The sequence below is a fragment of the Penicillium taxi genome (assembly GCF_028828555.1).
Source record: "Penicillium taxi strain IBT 34144 chromosome Unknown utg000001l_segment0_segment0, whole genome shotgun sequence".
Classification (NCBI taxonomy): domain Eukaryota; kingdom Fungi; phylum Ascomycota; class Eurotiomycetes; order Eurotiales; family Aspergillaceae; genus Penicillium; species Penicillium taxi.
The window spans coordinates 3989151-4002609 of record NW_026643203.1 but is presented as its reverse complement, the minus strand read 5'-3'; the positions used below and the strand labels follow the sequence as shown (position 1 = coordinate 4002609).

The window sequence follows — 13459 nt, the reverse complement described above, 5'->3', positions numbered from 1 at the left end:
AACGACCAGTCCTAGGATCAGAACCACGCGACTACCCGATCAAACCAATGCTTAAACTCGATATGGATCGTAAAGAGTATGATCGGTTACGACAGGACTGGAAGGACGATGTAGAGGATTACAAGTTCCGTCTTTTATTCTACTAAACCAAGAAGCGAGCAATTGAATCTGTGAATGAATATATCCTAAAGCACTTGGATACATATGTTCAGAGTCTTGTTTTATAATATGACGAACCATTTATGCGACTTAAATTCTTGTATGACCGCTATGGAATCTCGTCAACAAACAGAGCCAGGGTATTCTACCATTGGCACAAATTTGCGGTTACTCCACCTGTAGCTGGCGCCGATATAGGCGCCTGGCTTGAAGAATGGGAGCATTCGCGCCTTGAAGCAGAGGTTGAGGGCGTCTCAGCTGCCAAGAATGATGATGCTGTGTGGCTCTTTTTAGAGCTGGTAAAGGATATACTGCCAAACTGGTGGCAGTCCTGGCATGGAAAGATTATAGTTGATCGCGAGCAGATCTCTATGCGTCGCCTTCTAGATCATTTCAAAACCACCTACCAGAATCAAAGACCAAAGCAGCCAGCCATCTCAAAGGGAGCGTTCACGACGTTCCAAGGACACCAGGAAACAGCTGGCTAAGCCAGTGCTCCTGCCCCTTATGCTCCTGGCCAACCTAGTGCCCCTGGTCAAGGGAAGAAAGCTCTGGCTAGAGCTCAATTCCTACAGGAGCAGAAAGCAAAACCATTTAAAGATAGGGCATTCCCATGTGGTTGTAGCTACCCTGTCGATAAGTGCTTCAACTTAAATGGTAAAGGCAGCAGAAAGCCAAATGCTGGCATGAAACAGAAGATAAAACAGGCCCTGGACGGGGATTTAGGCTGGAAACAGTGGATCGACACTAAACTGAAAGAATCCACCAACACCAGCAATACCCCAGCCGAGCCAGCCAGGCAATCTATAGCCGTAAACCACACTGCCAACTATACTACAAAACCAGTGTTTTTCGCATCTCAAACTACCTATGCTGCCGATTTAAGCGACAGTATACAGCTCGTAGGCACTGCCGAAGACCAGTTTCTCGGCCGAAATACTGCAATCTCAGATACTCTGGACATAGCTTTAGATACTCTGAACACTCTGGACATAGTTTTAGATACTCTGGACACCATTCCAGACCTCTCTAGTGCATTTATAGACTCTATATTTCTACAGAAATCAGCTTTCCTGACCTAGTCTGGTCAGGAGCTCTAGAAAGATAGCTGGGTGCTAGACATAGGCGCTAGTGCGCATGTCTGCAATAACTTAGGTGCATTCGTCAATTTCGAGCATAGAAGAGACACCCTTCAACTAGGATTAGGAGAGGTTGAAACCCTTGGTAAAGGACAATACGAAGTCAAAGGGATCCATCCAGTAACCAAGGAATCGACATCAATCATCCTGTCAAATGTCCTCTATAGCCCTGAGTTTAGATTGAATCTACTCTCTTACTGCGCCCTGAACGACAAAGGAGGCGATTGGGTGCCTTCGAAAGACTATCTTATTGATAGGGACGGGACACCTGTCCTAGCCATTCAAAGGATTCATAACCCAAATTTATTGATCGTGGAGCCATCATTAGCTAAACAAGATTCAGATAAAGAGATAGATAAAGAGACACCCGACGAGATTTTTTCGGCGGAAAAGCATGCATACATGGGCAAGGATTCCAGAAAACCACTAGAATCTAAGGCACCGACAGAGCTCTGGCATCGTTGTCTAGGTCATTTACACCATGATGCTATATAGCAGCTTCCTAAGCTCGTTGACGGAGTCGTTTTGAGCGATCAACCAGACTCAACTGAACCAGTCACTGACTATATAAATGGCCAAATACAGAGCCCATGCTCTATTTATAGTCTTACTAGAGCTCCTAGATAGATATCTAGACGTCATCTAGGACATAGGTATGGTCGATTCGGACAGATCTCTCTAGACCTGATCCAAATATCAATCGCGTATAATAAAGAGCGTTGGATTTGCTATTTTTACGTTGACGGAATCCACTTCCATTAGGTCTTCACCTATCATACAAAGAACCAGATAAATGATGCGATTCGACACTTCATTAAACTCCTGAAAAACTGGTGGAATTTACCTATTCGAGCATTCCACTACGACAATGAGAAAGCTGTAGGCCTTACTATAGAGCGGTTTCTGGCAGATCAAGGTATTATAGTAACGTATTCAATTCTAGGACATCCTGAGATGAATGGCCCAATTGAACGGGCAGGCGGTATCATAATTACACGCGCCAGGGCCCTCCTAGAGGAAGGAAAGCTCCCTATCAGCCTATGGCCAGAGGCGGTAAAGGCTGTGGTTTATATACTAAATCGTACGCCAACGAACGTAAATGGTTCCTGGATAGTGCACTAGGAAGAGGCGCGCAAATACGCTAATTCAGACCTATAGGACAAACAAACGACACTGCCAAAGTCGAATCTCGCGAACATACGTCTATACGGCAGTCTAGCTTACTACAGAATCCAAAAGATTCCGAAATCAGACAAGATGCTAAGAAGGGCAGAGATTGGATTCCTTGTTGGATATATGGCATCTAATGTCTAGAGAATCTGGTTTCCAGATTCAAGGGGTGGTCAAGTCAGGCCAGTTAGAGACATCGTTTTCGACGAGAATAGGCGATATACAGCTGATTTTATACCACATAAGCTGGTGGAGATGCCTGTTTTTTCTGGTCCTGAGCCAGTTATCCTGACTAAAGAAGAGGCTGACGACGTCCTCCAGAGGGAGATTGGAGTCCTACAAACCCACCTACAGACCAATTTATAGGAGATGTTACCTGAAACACAAGTAGTTGACCATTCATATCTATCTGATCAGGATACTAATAGTCCTGTCCTCTCTCTCGATGCTCGATCAGTTCAACAACCTGACGCATTTACTGGAAAAAGCAACCAGTCTGGTGTATCCATCAATGCCGAAAACCCATTTTTCGGCCGAAATCCTAGACCAAATACACCACGATACCCTACACCAACAGAACATAACTGGATTCCTAGGACATTCCTAGAAGACCCAATCAAGCCTGATATAACTGATGACACACCGAATTCACCAGATTCGCTAGACTTAGTGCCAAATCAAGGGGTGGGGGTGGCTCCTATAGAGCCAACTAAAGGGGATTCGCCCCTGTTTACTGCTCAAGATAGTGAACCACAATTCCGATAGATTGGTCTAGACTTAGACGAGTCGAACATTATCCCTGGTAAACATATTCGCCATCCAACCAAGAGAGATGATGCCTACTTTATATAGCTTATGCTGCGGCCAGACAAGGATCCAGATAAGCTTAAGACACAATCTAAAGCTTATTACCATATATTCTACACCAGAATGGTGCAGAAACCAGCGAGCCAGATGCATAGAGACGACCTTCCACCACCTCCGAACACATTCAAGGAGGTAAAAGGGCATGCGTTTAAAGATGCGTTTAATACTATAATATAAAAGGAGATCGATAGTCTTACTAAAAAGCACATATTCTCAGTCGTCCCAAGGCCAAACAATAGATCAAAGCAGATTCTGCCCTTGAAATGGGTATATGCTTACAAGTTTGATGAGAATGGTTTACTCCTGAAGTGTAAAGCTCGTATCTACATACGCGGAGATATGGAGTGGATATCTACTAAAGAGAAACGTTCAGCTATACTAGCCATCAAAACTATACGCATGCTATTCGCAATAATAGCTATATTCGATCTAGATATACATCAAAGAGATGCTGTCGCAGCTTTCCTGAACAGCTTCCTTGAAGATAAGGAGGTTTACATAGAGCTTCCCTCTGGCTTCAGGAGCACCAATGGCCAAGTTTGGCACCTCCATAAAGCACTATACAGATTACACATCTCACCAAAGCTCTGGCAGAAGGAGGCCTCTAGAGTCCTGTTAGGCCTAGGTCTTATACAGTTACTAGAGGATCCATGTGTCTTTATAGGCGACGGAGTCATAATATTCTTCTATGTTGATGACTTCCTGATTGCTAGCCATAAGACAAAAGCTTAATACGCAAGGCAGCTTGAATCGGAACTCGAAAAAGCATAGGAACTGACTGATCACGGCGACACAGAGTGGTTCCTGAACATACACATTATACGCGATCGTAAACAATATAAGCTCTGGCTATGCCAGGACAGCTATATTGATAGTATGGCTGCCCGTTTCGGCCTAAATAACCGACCATCAGTGGCTACACCAATGCCAATTGAAGAACTCTTATCGTATGAAGGAACTGCGTCGCCTGATGCGATCAAACTCTACCAGGAAAAGATTGGTTCAATACAGTATGCAGCTACTATAACCAGGCCTGATGTAGCTAAACCAGCCACTAAACTAGCCCAATTCCTGCAGAACCCAGGTCCACAGCATTCTGCTGCGGCAGATAGGACAATCACTTATCTGTTCCACACCAAGAACAGAGCACTTAGATATGGTTTAGGACACCATTCTGACCATTCAGAACATTCTGATGACACCTCTGACCCTGATTTCAGCCGAAATAAGGATCAGATCAACGACGCAACCCACCAATCTACAGGCACATCGGCATTAACCATCGCTAGTGACGCATCTTATGGTGACCATAAAGACCATAAGAGCTCTGCAGGCATGATATACATGCTCTTCGGCGGCCCTATAGATTAGAAGGCGTCTAAACAAAAGACGGTGACGACGTCCACTACCGAAGCAGAATTGCTTGGTTTATCGGACGCAGCCAAAACACTGGTATGGTGGAAGAGAGTACTAGTCCATGTTGGACTAGAAATGGAATACGACAATATAACTCTCGACTGCGACAACCAGAGAACAGTTGATCTGCTCACTAAAGAGGGAGCATTTGAGACCAAGCTACGTCACATAGACATACACCGCAGCTGGCTACGCCAGGAGGTGCAGGAAGGACGTATTAAGATCAGATGGGTCCCAACAAAGCTTATGGTGGCAGATGGCTTCACGAAAATCTTGCTAAAACAGAGATTTGACGCCTGGATTCGTCTTCTCAATTTGGAAGATATAAGTGAACTGCTCTAATCTAGGGTCTTACCCCTAGATTCAGAGGATTTAGAGCATCAACTGCCTAAATCAGAATATAGACTGCGTTTTTAGAGGGAATTGAGGCGATTCAACAGCCTAAATCGGCCCTGTGTTTAAGGCCAGTTTACACCTTGGAGGGGTGAAAACTGAAGGGGTGTGTCAAAGGCCCGATTCCATTTACAGTTAGTCTATTTTAGTCAGCATTGGAATCCCACAATGGGATTCCTCCATTCTACAATCTATACACATACACACTTTGGTACGCATACTGCGTTCTCATTTGCCCACTAGAATCCACTATTCCTTGGTAGTCGACCTCCATTTGACATCTTGGCATTATCACCAAATCGATACTAATCTAAATTAGGTTTAGCGTATCTGGACCCTGAGGGTCCAAAAGAAAAGGAGAAAATTCCCGTTCTCTCCGCAATGTTCTTGTTCATTTGAATTCCACCGTCCCTGTAATACCGTCTTCAATAATCCAATCATCATGATTCTGAAAACACTGGCTATATTAGCGACTCTCGGTCTCGCAACTGCACAGACCAGCGTCGTCTCGCTTTTTATCTACGATATCGACCCACAGCCTTTGGTCGCTTCTATTATTGCCGAGGTTCGTACCGAACCGACTATGACCAAGAAGATTAGAATTGACAAGAATCTGACTTTAATTGACAGGGCTCTGGAACTACCACCTTTAGCATCAATTGCCCACCTGGTACCGATGGCAGTGACTGTGGAATGGGGCCCGGGCTATACTATACCCTTGGCCCGTCAACGATTGAGATGTCGATGAGCGAGCCTCAAGAAGGATTGTAAGAAGGCCCATTTCTATTCAAAGTATTTCCCGCTGATTTTCTCATCTTTACCAGCTGGGATCACATAGGCTGCACTTCCAGTGGCACGACTGCCATCTGTACAGAGATTGCGAGTGGCACTGGCGCAAACTTCCCTGGCACATCAACAACAGCTATTCCAAAGGGAGAAGCCACTTTGTTCCCCGTTACCGTAACTGCCGGTCCCTCAGCAGGAGCCTCATTATCTACTACCGCAGACCGGACGACCCAGACACCGAGCAGCACCGATAGCTCCGAGAGGACCACTTCACAAACTTCGGATAAATCTTCAACACAGACCTCAGGAAAATCATCTGCCAGTGCCACCTCAGGAACTAGCACCGGTGGTCTCCCGCAGATTACTGGTAACCCTGGCCTTGCCTTGGGTAGCGCAGCAATTGCCTTGATGGCTGCTGCCCTTTAAAATACTCTTAACTAGTAGCTTTCCTACAAAGCTTAATTGATCGAATATGGGAAGACCTTACATTGGAGGGAAATCTTCTCTCGCCTTTATCATTGTTGTTGTCGCTCGCTTAGCGAGCGTAGATAGCTAGTCGCTCGTTACTGAGAACGGTGCTCGAGTCCTTACTGCAGTAAAAGGGAATTGGAGTTTACTGCAGTAGAAAGGAGTTGGTGAGCTTCAACAAACCACTACTCAACACCGTAGACAAACCACCAAGTGTAGTGGTCTCTACAGTACTGAATATTGTGGTTGTTGTGAAGTCTGCTTTTTCATTGATGAAAGAACTAGCTACTTATAGTATATGGGCGCCCCTCTGCTCTGGACGAATGTCAACATTCGTCCGAGACAGAAGAGACGGTGAAGACGGGACATTACTGTCGCGAATGCGCATCGCTCAAGGGTGTCGTTTACGATGAATGCATATCGTTCAAGGATGATGATATACTAATCCAGTTCCGGAGTCGCTGTCTCGGCAGAAGCTTTTTCGGCCGAAATACTTTCCGTCTGTTGATGGCCTTGTTTCTCGGCTGTCGCAACAATACCTGCTACTGCACGTACTAAAGGACGATATCGTCTCCTAATTCTAGATGGCCATGGTAGCCATTTAACACCTGATTTTGATAGGATTTGCCAAATCCATGATATCATACCAATCTGTATGCCGGCGCATGCATCACATCTCTTACAACCTCTTGATGTTGGGTGTTTTGCGGTGTTGAAACGCTCTTATAGACGGCTGGTTAGCTCTAGAATGGAGCTTGGTTTTAACCACATCGATAAAGGAGATTTCCTTGAAATTTATCCTACTGCGCATATAGAAGCTATTAGATCTGCATCTAATGCGTTCGCCGCGACTGGAATCGTGCCATTAGATCCTAATAGGGTGCTTGAAAAGATTACTATTAGGGATCATACGCCAACACCACCACCATCTAGAGATAGTGATTCTAGTCGAAATTGGACACCAAAAACACCAAAATCACAGAAGGATTTACATCGCCAACATCAAGCTCTACTCCGTACAGTTTCTCGAACACCACCATCACCCTCTAGGAGAGCATTAAATCAGATAATAAAGGGTGCTAATTCCCTATATCAGCAGAATGCTATCCTACGTCAGGAAAACACTGCTCTACGCGCCGCGCATGAAAAACAGATCAAAAAAAGGAAGCGTGCACGTCGAAGAATGGCTATAGAAGGGGGTCTTACTGTTCAGGAGGGTATGGAGCTTATTAACGCTTCAATAATTGCTCCTGAACCTGGCGATGCCAATTCTACACCCCGGAATCAGGCACCTTTTCAACAACACCACCGCCCACATCGATGCGGGATATGCAGGAATCCTGGTCATAGGAGAGAAACCTGTCCCAACCGACCGACTGGATAGTTTTTTTTTTTTAGTTTCATAGTTTCAATGGAGTTATTGGAAAAATAAATGTATAAGTGGGTCTAGGTGGCCAGCTCGCCCGGGTGGCCAACTCGCCCGGGATTTACTTTAGTCCAAAATTAGTTATATGCAAAAATAACAAACACCCACAGTTTGACAACTAGCCCTAGAGCTCGGCACGAATAATATTCGCACTCATTTCAGGTTATTCGTATTCGCAGTCGCGACCACTAGCCATTATTCGTATTCGCACTTACAGTTGATGCGAATATTCGCGAATATTCGCAGTTTTCTGCCACCGCCCAGTTATACTAGTATACATTTGTACTAGTTAGTTGAGTATATTTTTATCCTATGATAGTATTTTTTCTCTTACTGTAACAGGTTGAATCCTGGATGGGGGGTACTGGGCTCCTGAAAAATGTCGCACACGTGATATTTTTATCAGGCTTAGCGTCTTGGCGTAAATGTTTACAATCGCGTCTAGGTGTTCATCCCTATCTATACACGCGTCATTAAAAATTACCCTGCACCATGGATACCACTACCTTTTTTTGCTCGAAATGCCGTAATCCCCGTCCGACCGAGGATTTTGATCTTAATAAGCAAGGGAAGCGAAAAAGCCTTTGTAATCGTCATACGAAGAAGCGTTCTCTTCAGCGCGATGATTGGGATGAATTTACTATGCTTCTCTCCCAGCCTCAGCCTCTTAATCATGACTTTGAATTTGATCTTGATGCTTTGCCTATCAAATTTGGCTCTGAGTTTGATAAAGAGGAGATGGGAATAGCAATGCATAGTCTTTCAGATTTGATCTGGCAGGAAGGTGGATTCCGATTCCGCCATACCTCAACTGATTCCCAATATCATCGGTATAGATATCATTGCTCTCAGGATGAAGCGCATACCCGAAGCTATCAATCTAAGGTAGAAGTTGAAAAACAGAGAGATGGCCGCCGTATAGAGCGATTTCCTTGTGGAAGTAAGCTTATTATACAGCCATCCTTACTTGATCGGACCCTCCGTCTTTCTATTCAACATCACTGGCACCCGCCTTATAAAGATCTTCAAGTTCCGCAAGTCATACACGATCTTATTGACTCCCTTGTCTTGACCCATGCTCCTGCAGAGATTTCCCGCCAGGTTAGGGAGCATCCTAAAGGAAAGGAAGTGTCAAGGCACCAGGTCTATTATATCTGGCATAAGGCAAACTCAAAGAACTGGCGACGCCATGATGATCCTCTTACCTCAGCTCAAATGCTTCTAAATGAGGCAGATTTCCAGAATGGAAGGTATCAGGCCCACCAAGAGATCTTTCAAGCAGGCAACTTATCAGCATTAGGTAAGAGCAATATTCTTTTCAGCCACTAGCTTAGCTACTAGCTTAGTATTAGCTTCGGTATTGGTATTAGTATTAGTATATTAGTTTATATATTCACTGACATCGATATACTTTAGCCTTCTACCTCCCGGAGACTATTAAACCACGTCTTAATTGGGCTGAACAGGTTAACTCACAGCCTCAATTAGCCATAGATTCTACTTATGGCACAAATAATAGTGGGATGGAGCTATTTACTGTGTTAGCTGAGCTTGATGGCACTGGTATACCACTTGCCTATTGTTTAGTTGATAAGCAGAATGTTCAGCCTGATACTTATCAGAGAAGAAGAGCTGATCCAGGCGCAATGTTGTTTATCCTTTATGAGTTTCTTATAAAGCTTAAGGGGTTTGGGTTTGATCCCAGCTTTATTGCGACTGATAAAGATCCAGCAGAGATTGGAGCAGTCAGACTAGTCTGGCCAGAGGCTAAGCATCAGCTTTGTTACTGGCACGCGAAGCGCGCTATTAGTATGAAGTTGAAGGATTCTACTAAGACAGCGACGCTCAATCAGTATGATCCAGAGGCAGCTGCAAAGGTGGTTGGGAAGGATCATCTTGAGATTTGCTGGGGATCAATTCCACATAAACGGCCAAAGGTGTCACGGGGCGGGCAGGTGAATAGAATTATACTAGAACTGGACAGACAGTATTGCATTGACTGACAGGCTAAGACGAAGACATAGCTTGAAGAGCTACATTCAGACAAGGTTCTGAGTTTACATGAGGTTGCGGGTCACGTGGCCCGCACTATCTAATCAATCAGTAGTCGTCTGAGCTGGCACCGTGACAGTATCCCCCTCCTTAGAGCCGAGCTCCATAGAGGCGTAGACAGGACCTGGCTTAGACGGGTAGCGGAGGTGGAAGTTCTTCACTAACTATCCACAATTTTCTAGGTGAGCAGCAGGCTCTTCAGTTGGGTCATCGTAACCGGTCCACTTAACCACGTATTTTAGATGTGGTGTTCCCCGGCGACCATGTTTCTCCCAGCGGGAGTCTAGGATCTCCTCTACCTCCCACTCGTCGATTCCGTCGACTTCGACAGGTGGGGCAGGTTCTTGTTGCTGCGCGGGAAGCGGGTTATCGTCGGCAGGGCGTAATAAGGAGACGTTAAATACTAGGTGGATCATCATTCTAGGGGGAAGCTATAAACGGCAGGCGTACAGGCTTAGAACTTCGGTGATTTCGAAGGGGCCTAAGTTCTTCTAGTCTAATTTCTTCTAGGGGCGACGGGTCTTGATGTTCCGGGCGTCTAACCAGACTTTCTGTCCTTTAGTGAACGTTCAGGCAGGCTGGCGGTGATAGTTGGCGAATTCTTTATAGCGAGCTTAGGCGGCCAGGATCTGGGCTTATATAAAGTTCGTGATCTCCTCTATATAAGCCGCGAACCTCTCTGCATCGCGGGCGGCGGGGTGATTACTCAGGCGGACAGGCTCGAATCCAACGACTAGGTATTGGCCGTAATTAGCAAAGAACGGGGTGACGCTAGTCGACTCGCTTTATACAGAGTTAGAGGCGAATTCGGCTAGCGGAAGCCAGTTAGCCCAGTCGTCCTATAGGTAGTTTATATAGGCTCGGAGGTACTATTCCAGGATAGCATTGGCTCGCTCGGTCTGTCCATCTGTTTCCGGGTGAAAGGCAGTGGATAGCAGGCTCTTAGTCTTTAGGCGGGTCGTCAGGTGTTTCCAGAACTAGCTTATAAACTAGGGGCCTCTATCAGATACAATTATATAAGGGAGTCCATATAGCTTCTAGACGTGTTTCAAGAACAGGTAGGCGAGGTCTTCAGCGTTACAGGTCCTATGGCAGGCCAGGAAGTATTTCATTTTAGTCAAGCGGCAGACTACTACCAAGATTGCGTCAAATCCTTGGCTCTCGGGCAGGTGTGTGATAAAGTCTATTAATAGATCTAGCTAGGCGCGGGCAGGGATCGGGAGTGGTCGTAAGACTCCTTGACGGGCTTCTTAGGACGGGGTAATTCTGCGACAGGTATAACAGTTTTTGGTCCATTGCTCGACATAACAGTAGAGGTTCGGCTAGTAGTACTCGCGAGATATAAGCTTATATATCTTTATGCGACCTAGGTGTCCTATTACTAGGTTGTTATAGCAGAGTTAGGCTAGTTCAGCTTTAAGGTCGTCGTTGTCTAGGACATAAATACGTCCTTGGTATAGCAGGTTGTTCCTATCTCTCACGTAGTACGCGAGCGTGATATCTAGGTGCCGGGTTTTCTTTTCGTCTAGGGCGCTTAGGATTGACTATAATATCTAGTCTCTTTATAGGGCAGACTCGTATGCTTCCTTCACAGCGACTGGTAGTTCTAGCTATAGTTTGTCTGCGAAGCGTATACTTCTTACTATTTCTATATCAGGTGGAGGTGGGTTAGGTTCTAGGCCTATCAGGGCGTCTAGTTTCAGGGTTAGAGGGGAGTCAGGCGGTGGTAAGGCAGGCGGGGTTAGTATTCCTAGTTCTCCTTGGATCTGGCTGTCCAGGTTTTCGCGCTTCAGGATTATACGACTCTGGTGCTTTAGTCGTTCATCCCCTTCCTTAGGTAGATCTTCTGACCTCCTAGTCAGTGTATCAGGCTTCGCGCCCTATTTACCTAGGCGGTAGATAATCGTAAAATTAAAACGGGATAGGAACTTAGACCAGCGGGCTTGTCGGCGGTTTAGTAACTTAGTGCTCATAAAGTATTCTAGGTTTTGGTGGTCTATAATAACCTTGATCGGGGAGGTCGTGCCCTTAAGTTCAGGGCGCCATTCTTCGAAACAGCGTACGATAGCCATAAGTTCCTTATCATAGATTTCGTAATTATACTCAGCTGCTGAGTGCTTCTTAGAGAAGAATACAACGGGATATAGTATTCCTTTTTCGTCGTACTAGGAAATAACGCCTATAGATATATAATCAGACGCGTCGGTTTCCAGGATCACATCTTTAGTCTAGTCAAATGGTGCCAGGATCGGGGCGGATATAAAGGCTGTCTTTAGGGTCTTAAAGGCTTCTTCGTAGGCGGGAGTCCATTTAAAGGCAACATCCTTCTTTATGAGTTCGTTCATATAGGCAGTTAGTTTCGAGAAGTCTCTTATAAAGCGTCGGTAGAAGCCAGCAAATCCTAGGAATGCTCGGACATCAGTCGCGTTCGTCGGCGATTTCTAGTCCATGATCGTCCAGACCTTCTCAGGGTCCATACAGATTCCTTCGCCTCCTATAATCAGGCCTAGGAATTTGGTCTCAGAAACACAGAACTCGCATTTAGCTAGTTTCACGAATAGCCCTGCTTCGCGGAGGCGGGCGAGGACCTTACGGATGTGTCCGATATATTCCTCCCTTATACAACTATATATCAGTATATCGTCAAGGTATACGGTATAGAACAGGTCTAAGTAATCTCGCAGGGAATCGTTAATAAATCTCTGGAATATAGCAGGGGCGCCTATTAGGCCAAACGGCATTACTAGGCTCTCGTAGAGACCTAATCTCGTACGGAACGCTATCAGGTACTCCTGCCCCTCCTTCACCCAAAGGTTATTAAAGGCGGAGATGATATCTAGGCGAGTAAAGTATTTCATCCCCTTTAACTGGTTCAGGGTTTCTTTAGTCAGGGGCAGGGGATAGCGGTCCTTGACCGAGATCGTGTTAAGGGCTCGGTAGTCTACACAAAATCGGAGACCCCCTCTAGGTTTCTTCATAAATAGGACAGGCGAGGCAGTGGGCGAGGAGCTTGGGCGGATAAACCCTTTCCTTAGGTTCTCGGAGATCCATTCCTTCAGAGCTTCTAGCTCAGGGCGGGACATAGCATAGAGGGGCCCAAATAGCAGGGCCTTCCCCTCCATTAGTCGAATATCATGGTCGTAAGGTCGGTGCGGGGGAAGTCGTTCGGCTTCCTTAGGGGAGAACACATCTCCAAAGTCTTTAAATTCGTCAGGCAGGGCAGGGTCAGGTTTCGGTTATAGTATCTCGTCCAGTGTCTCTATAGATGCGGAGAACAAATGATAGCCCTTCTCGCTTCGGGCGTACGCGGCGCAGGCCCTTAGGCTTATAGACTATATATCTAGGCCTTCTAGGACAGAGGGGCGATCAGGCAGGTTTATAGGGCGGGTTTTCTTCGGGACATTATATAGGGCTCGGATCTTCGGGGCCCTACCAGGGGTGTTACAGAACTTCTGGCAGTATAGGCTATTTAGCTCGAGGGTATGGTTCGCGAAATGAATACTAGGATTGTGGATCTTAAGCCAAGGCAGGCCTAGTATAATAGGGTAGTGAGCGATTTTCGTGACAAGGAATAGGGCCTTCT

General features: G+C 45.8%; 1 protein-coding gene across 1 annotated transcript; it reads left to right on the top strand.

The window, feature by feature from the left end:
* Positions 1 to 5586: 5586 nt before the first annotated feature.
* N7495_001435 (putative GPI anchored protein) lies at positions 5587 to 6356 on the top strand (the record flags this gene model as incomplete). The annotated part of the gene is made up of 3 exons (XM_057204105.1): positions 5587 to 5709; positions 5775 to 5911; positions 5969 to 6356. 3 exons carry the CDS (start codon positions 5587 to 5589, stop codon positions 6354 to 6356), a joined length of 648 nt encoding a protein of 215 aa, XP_057068178.1.
* Positions 6357 to 13459: the final 7103 nt, after the last annotated feature.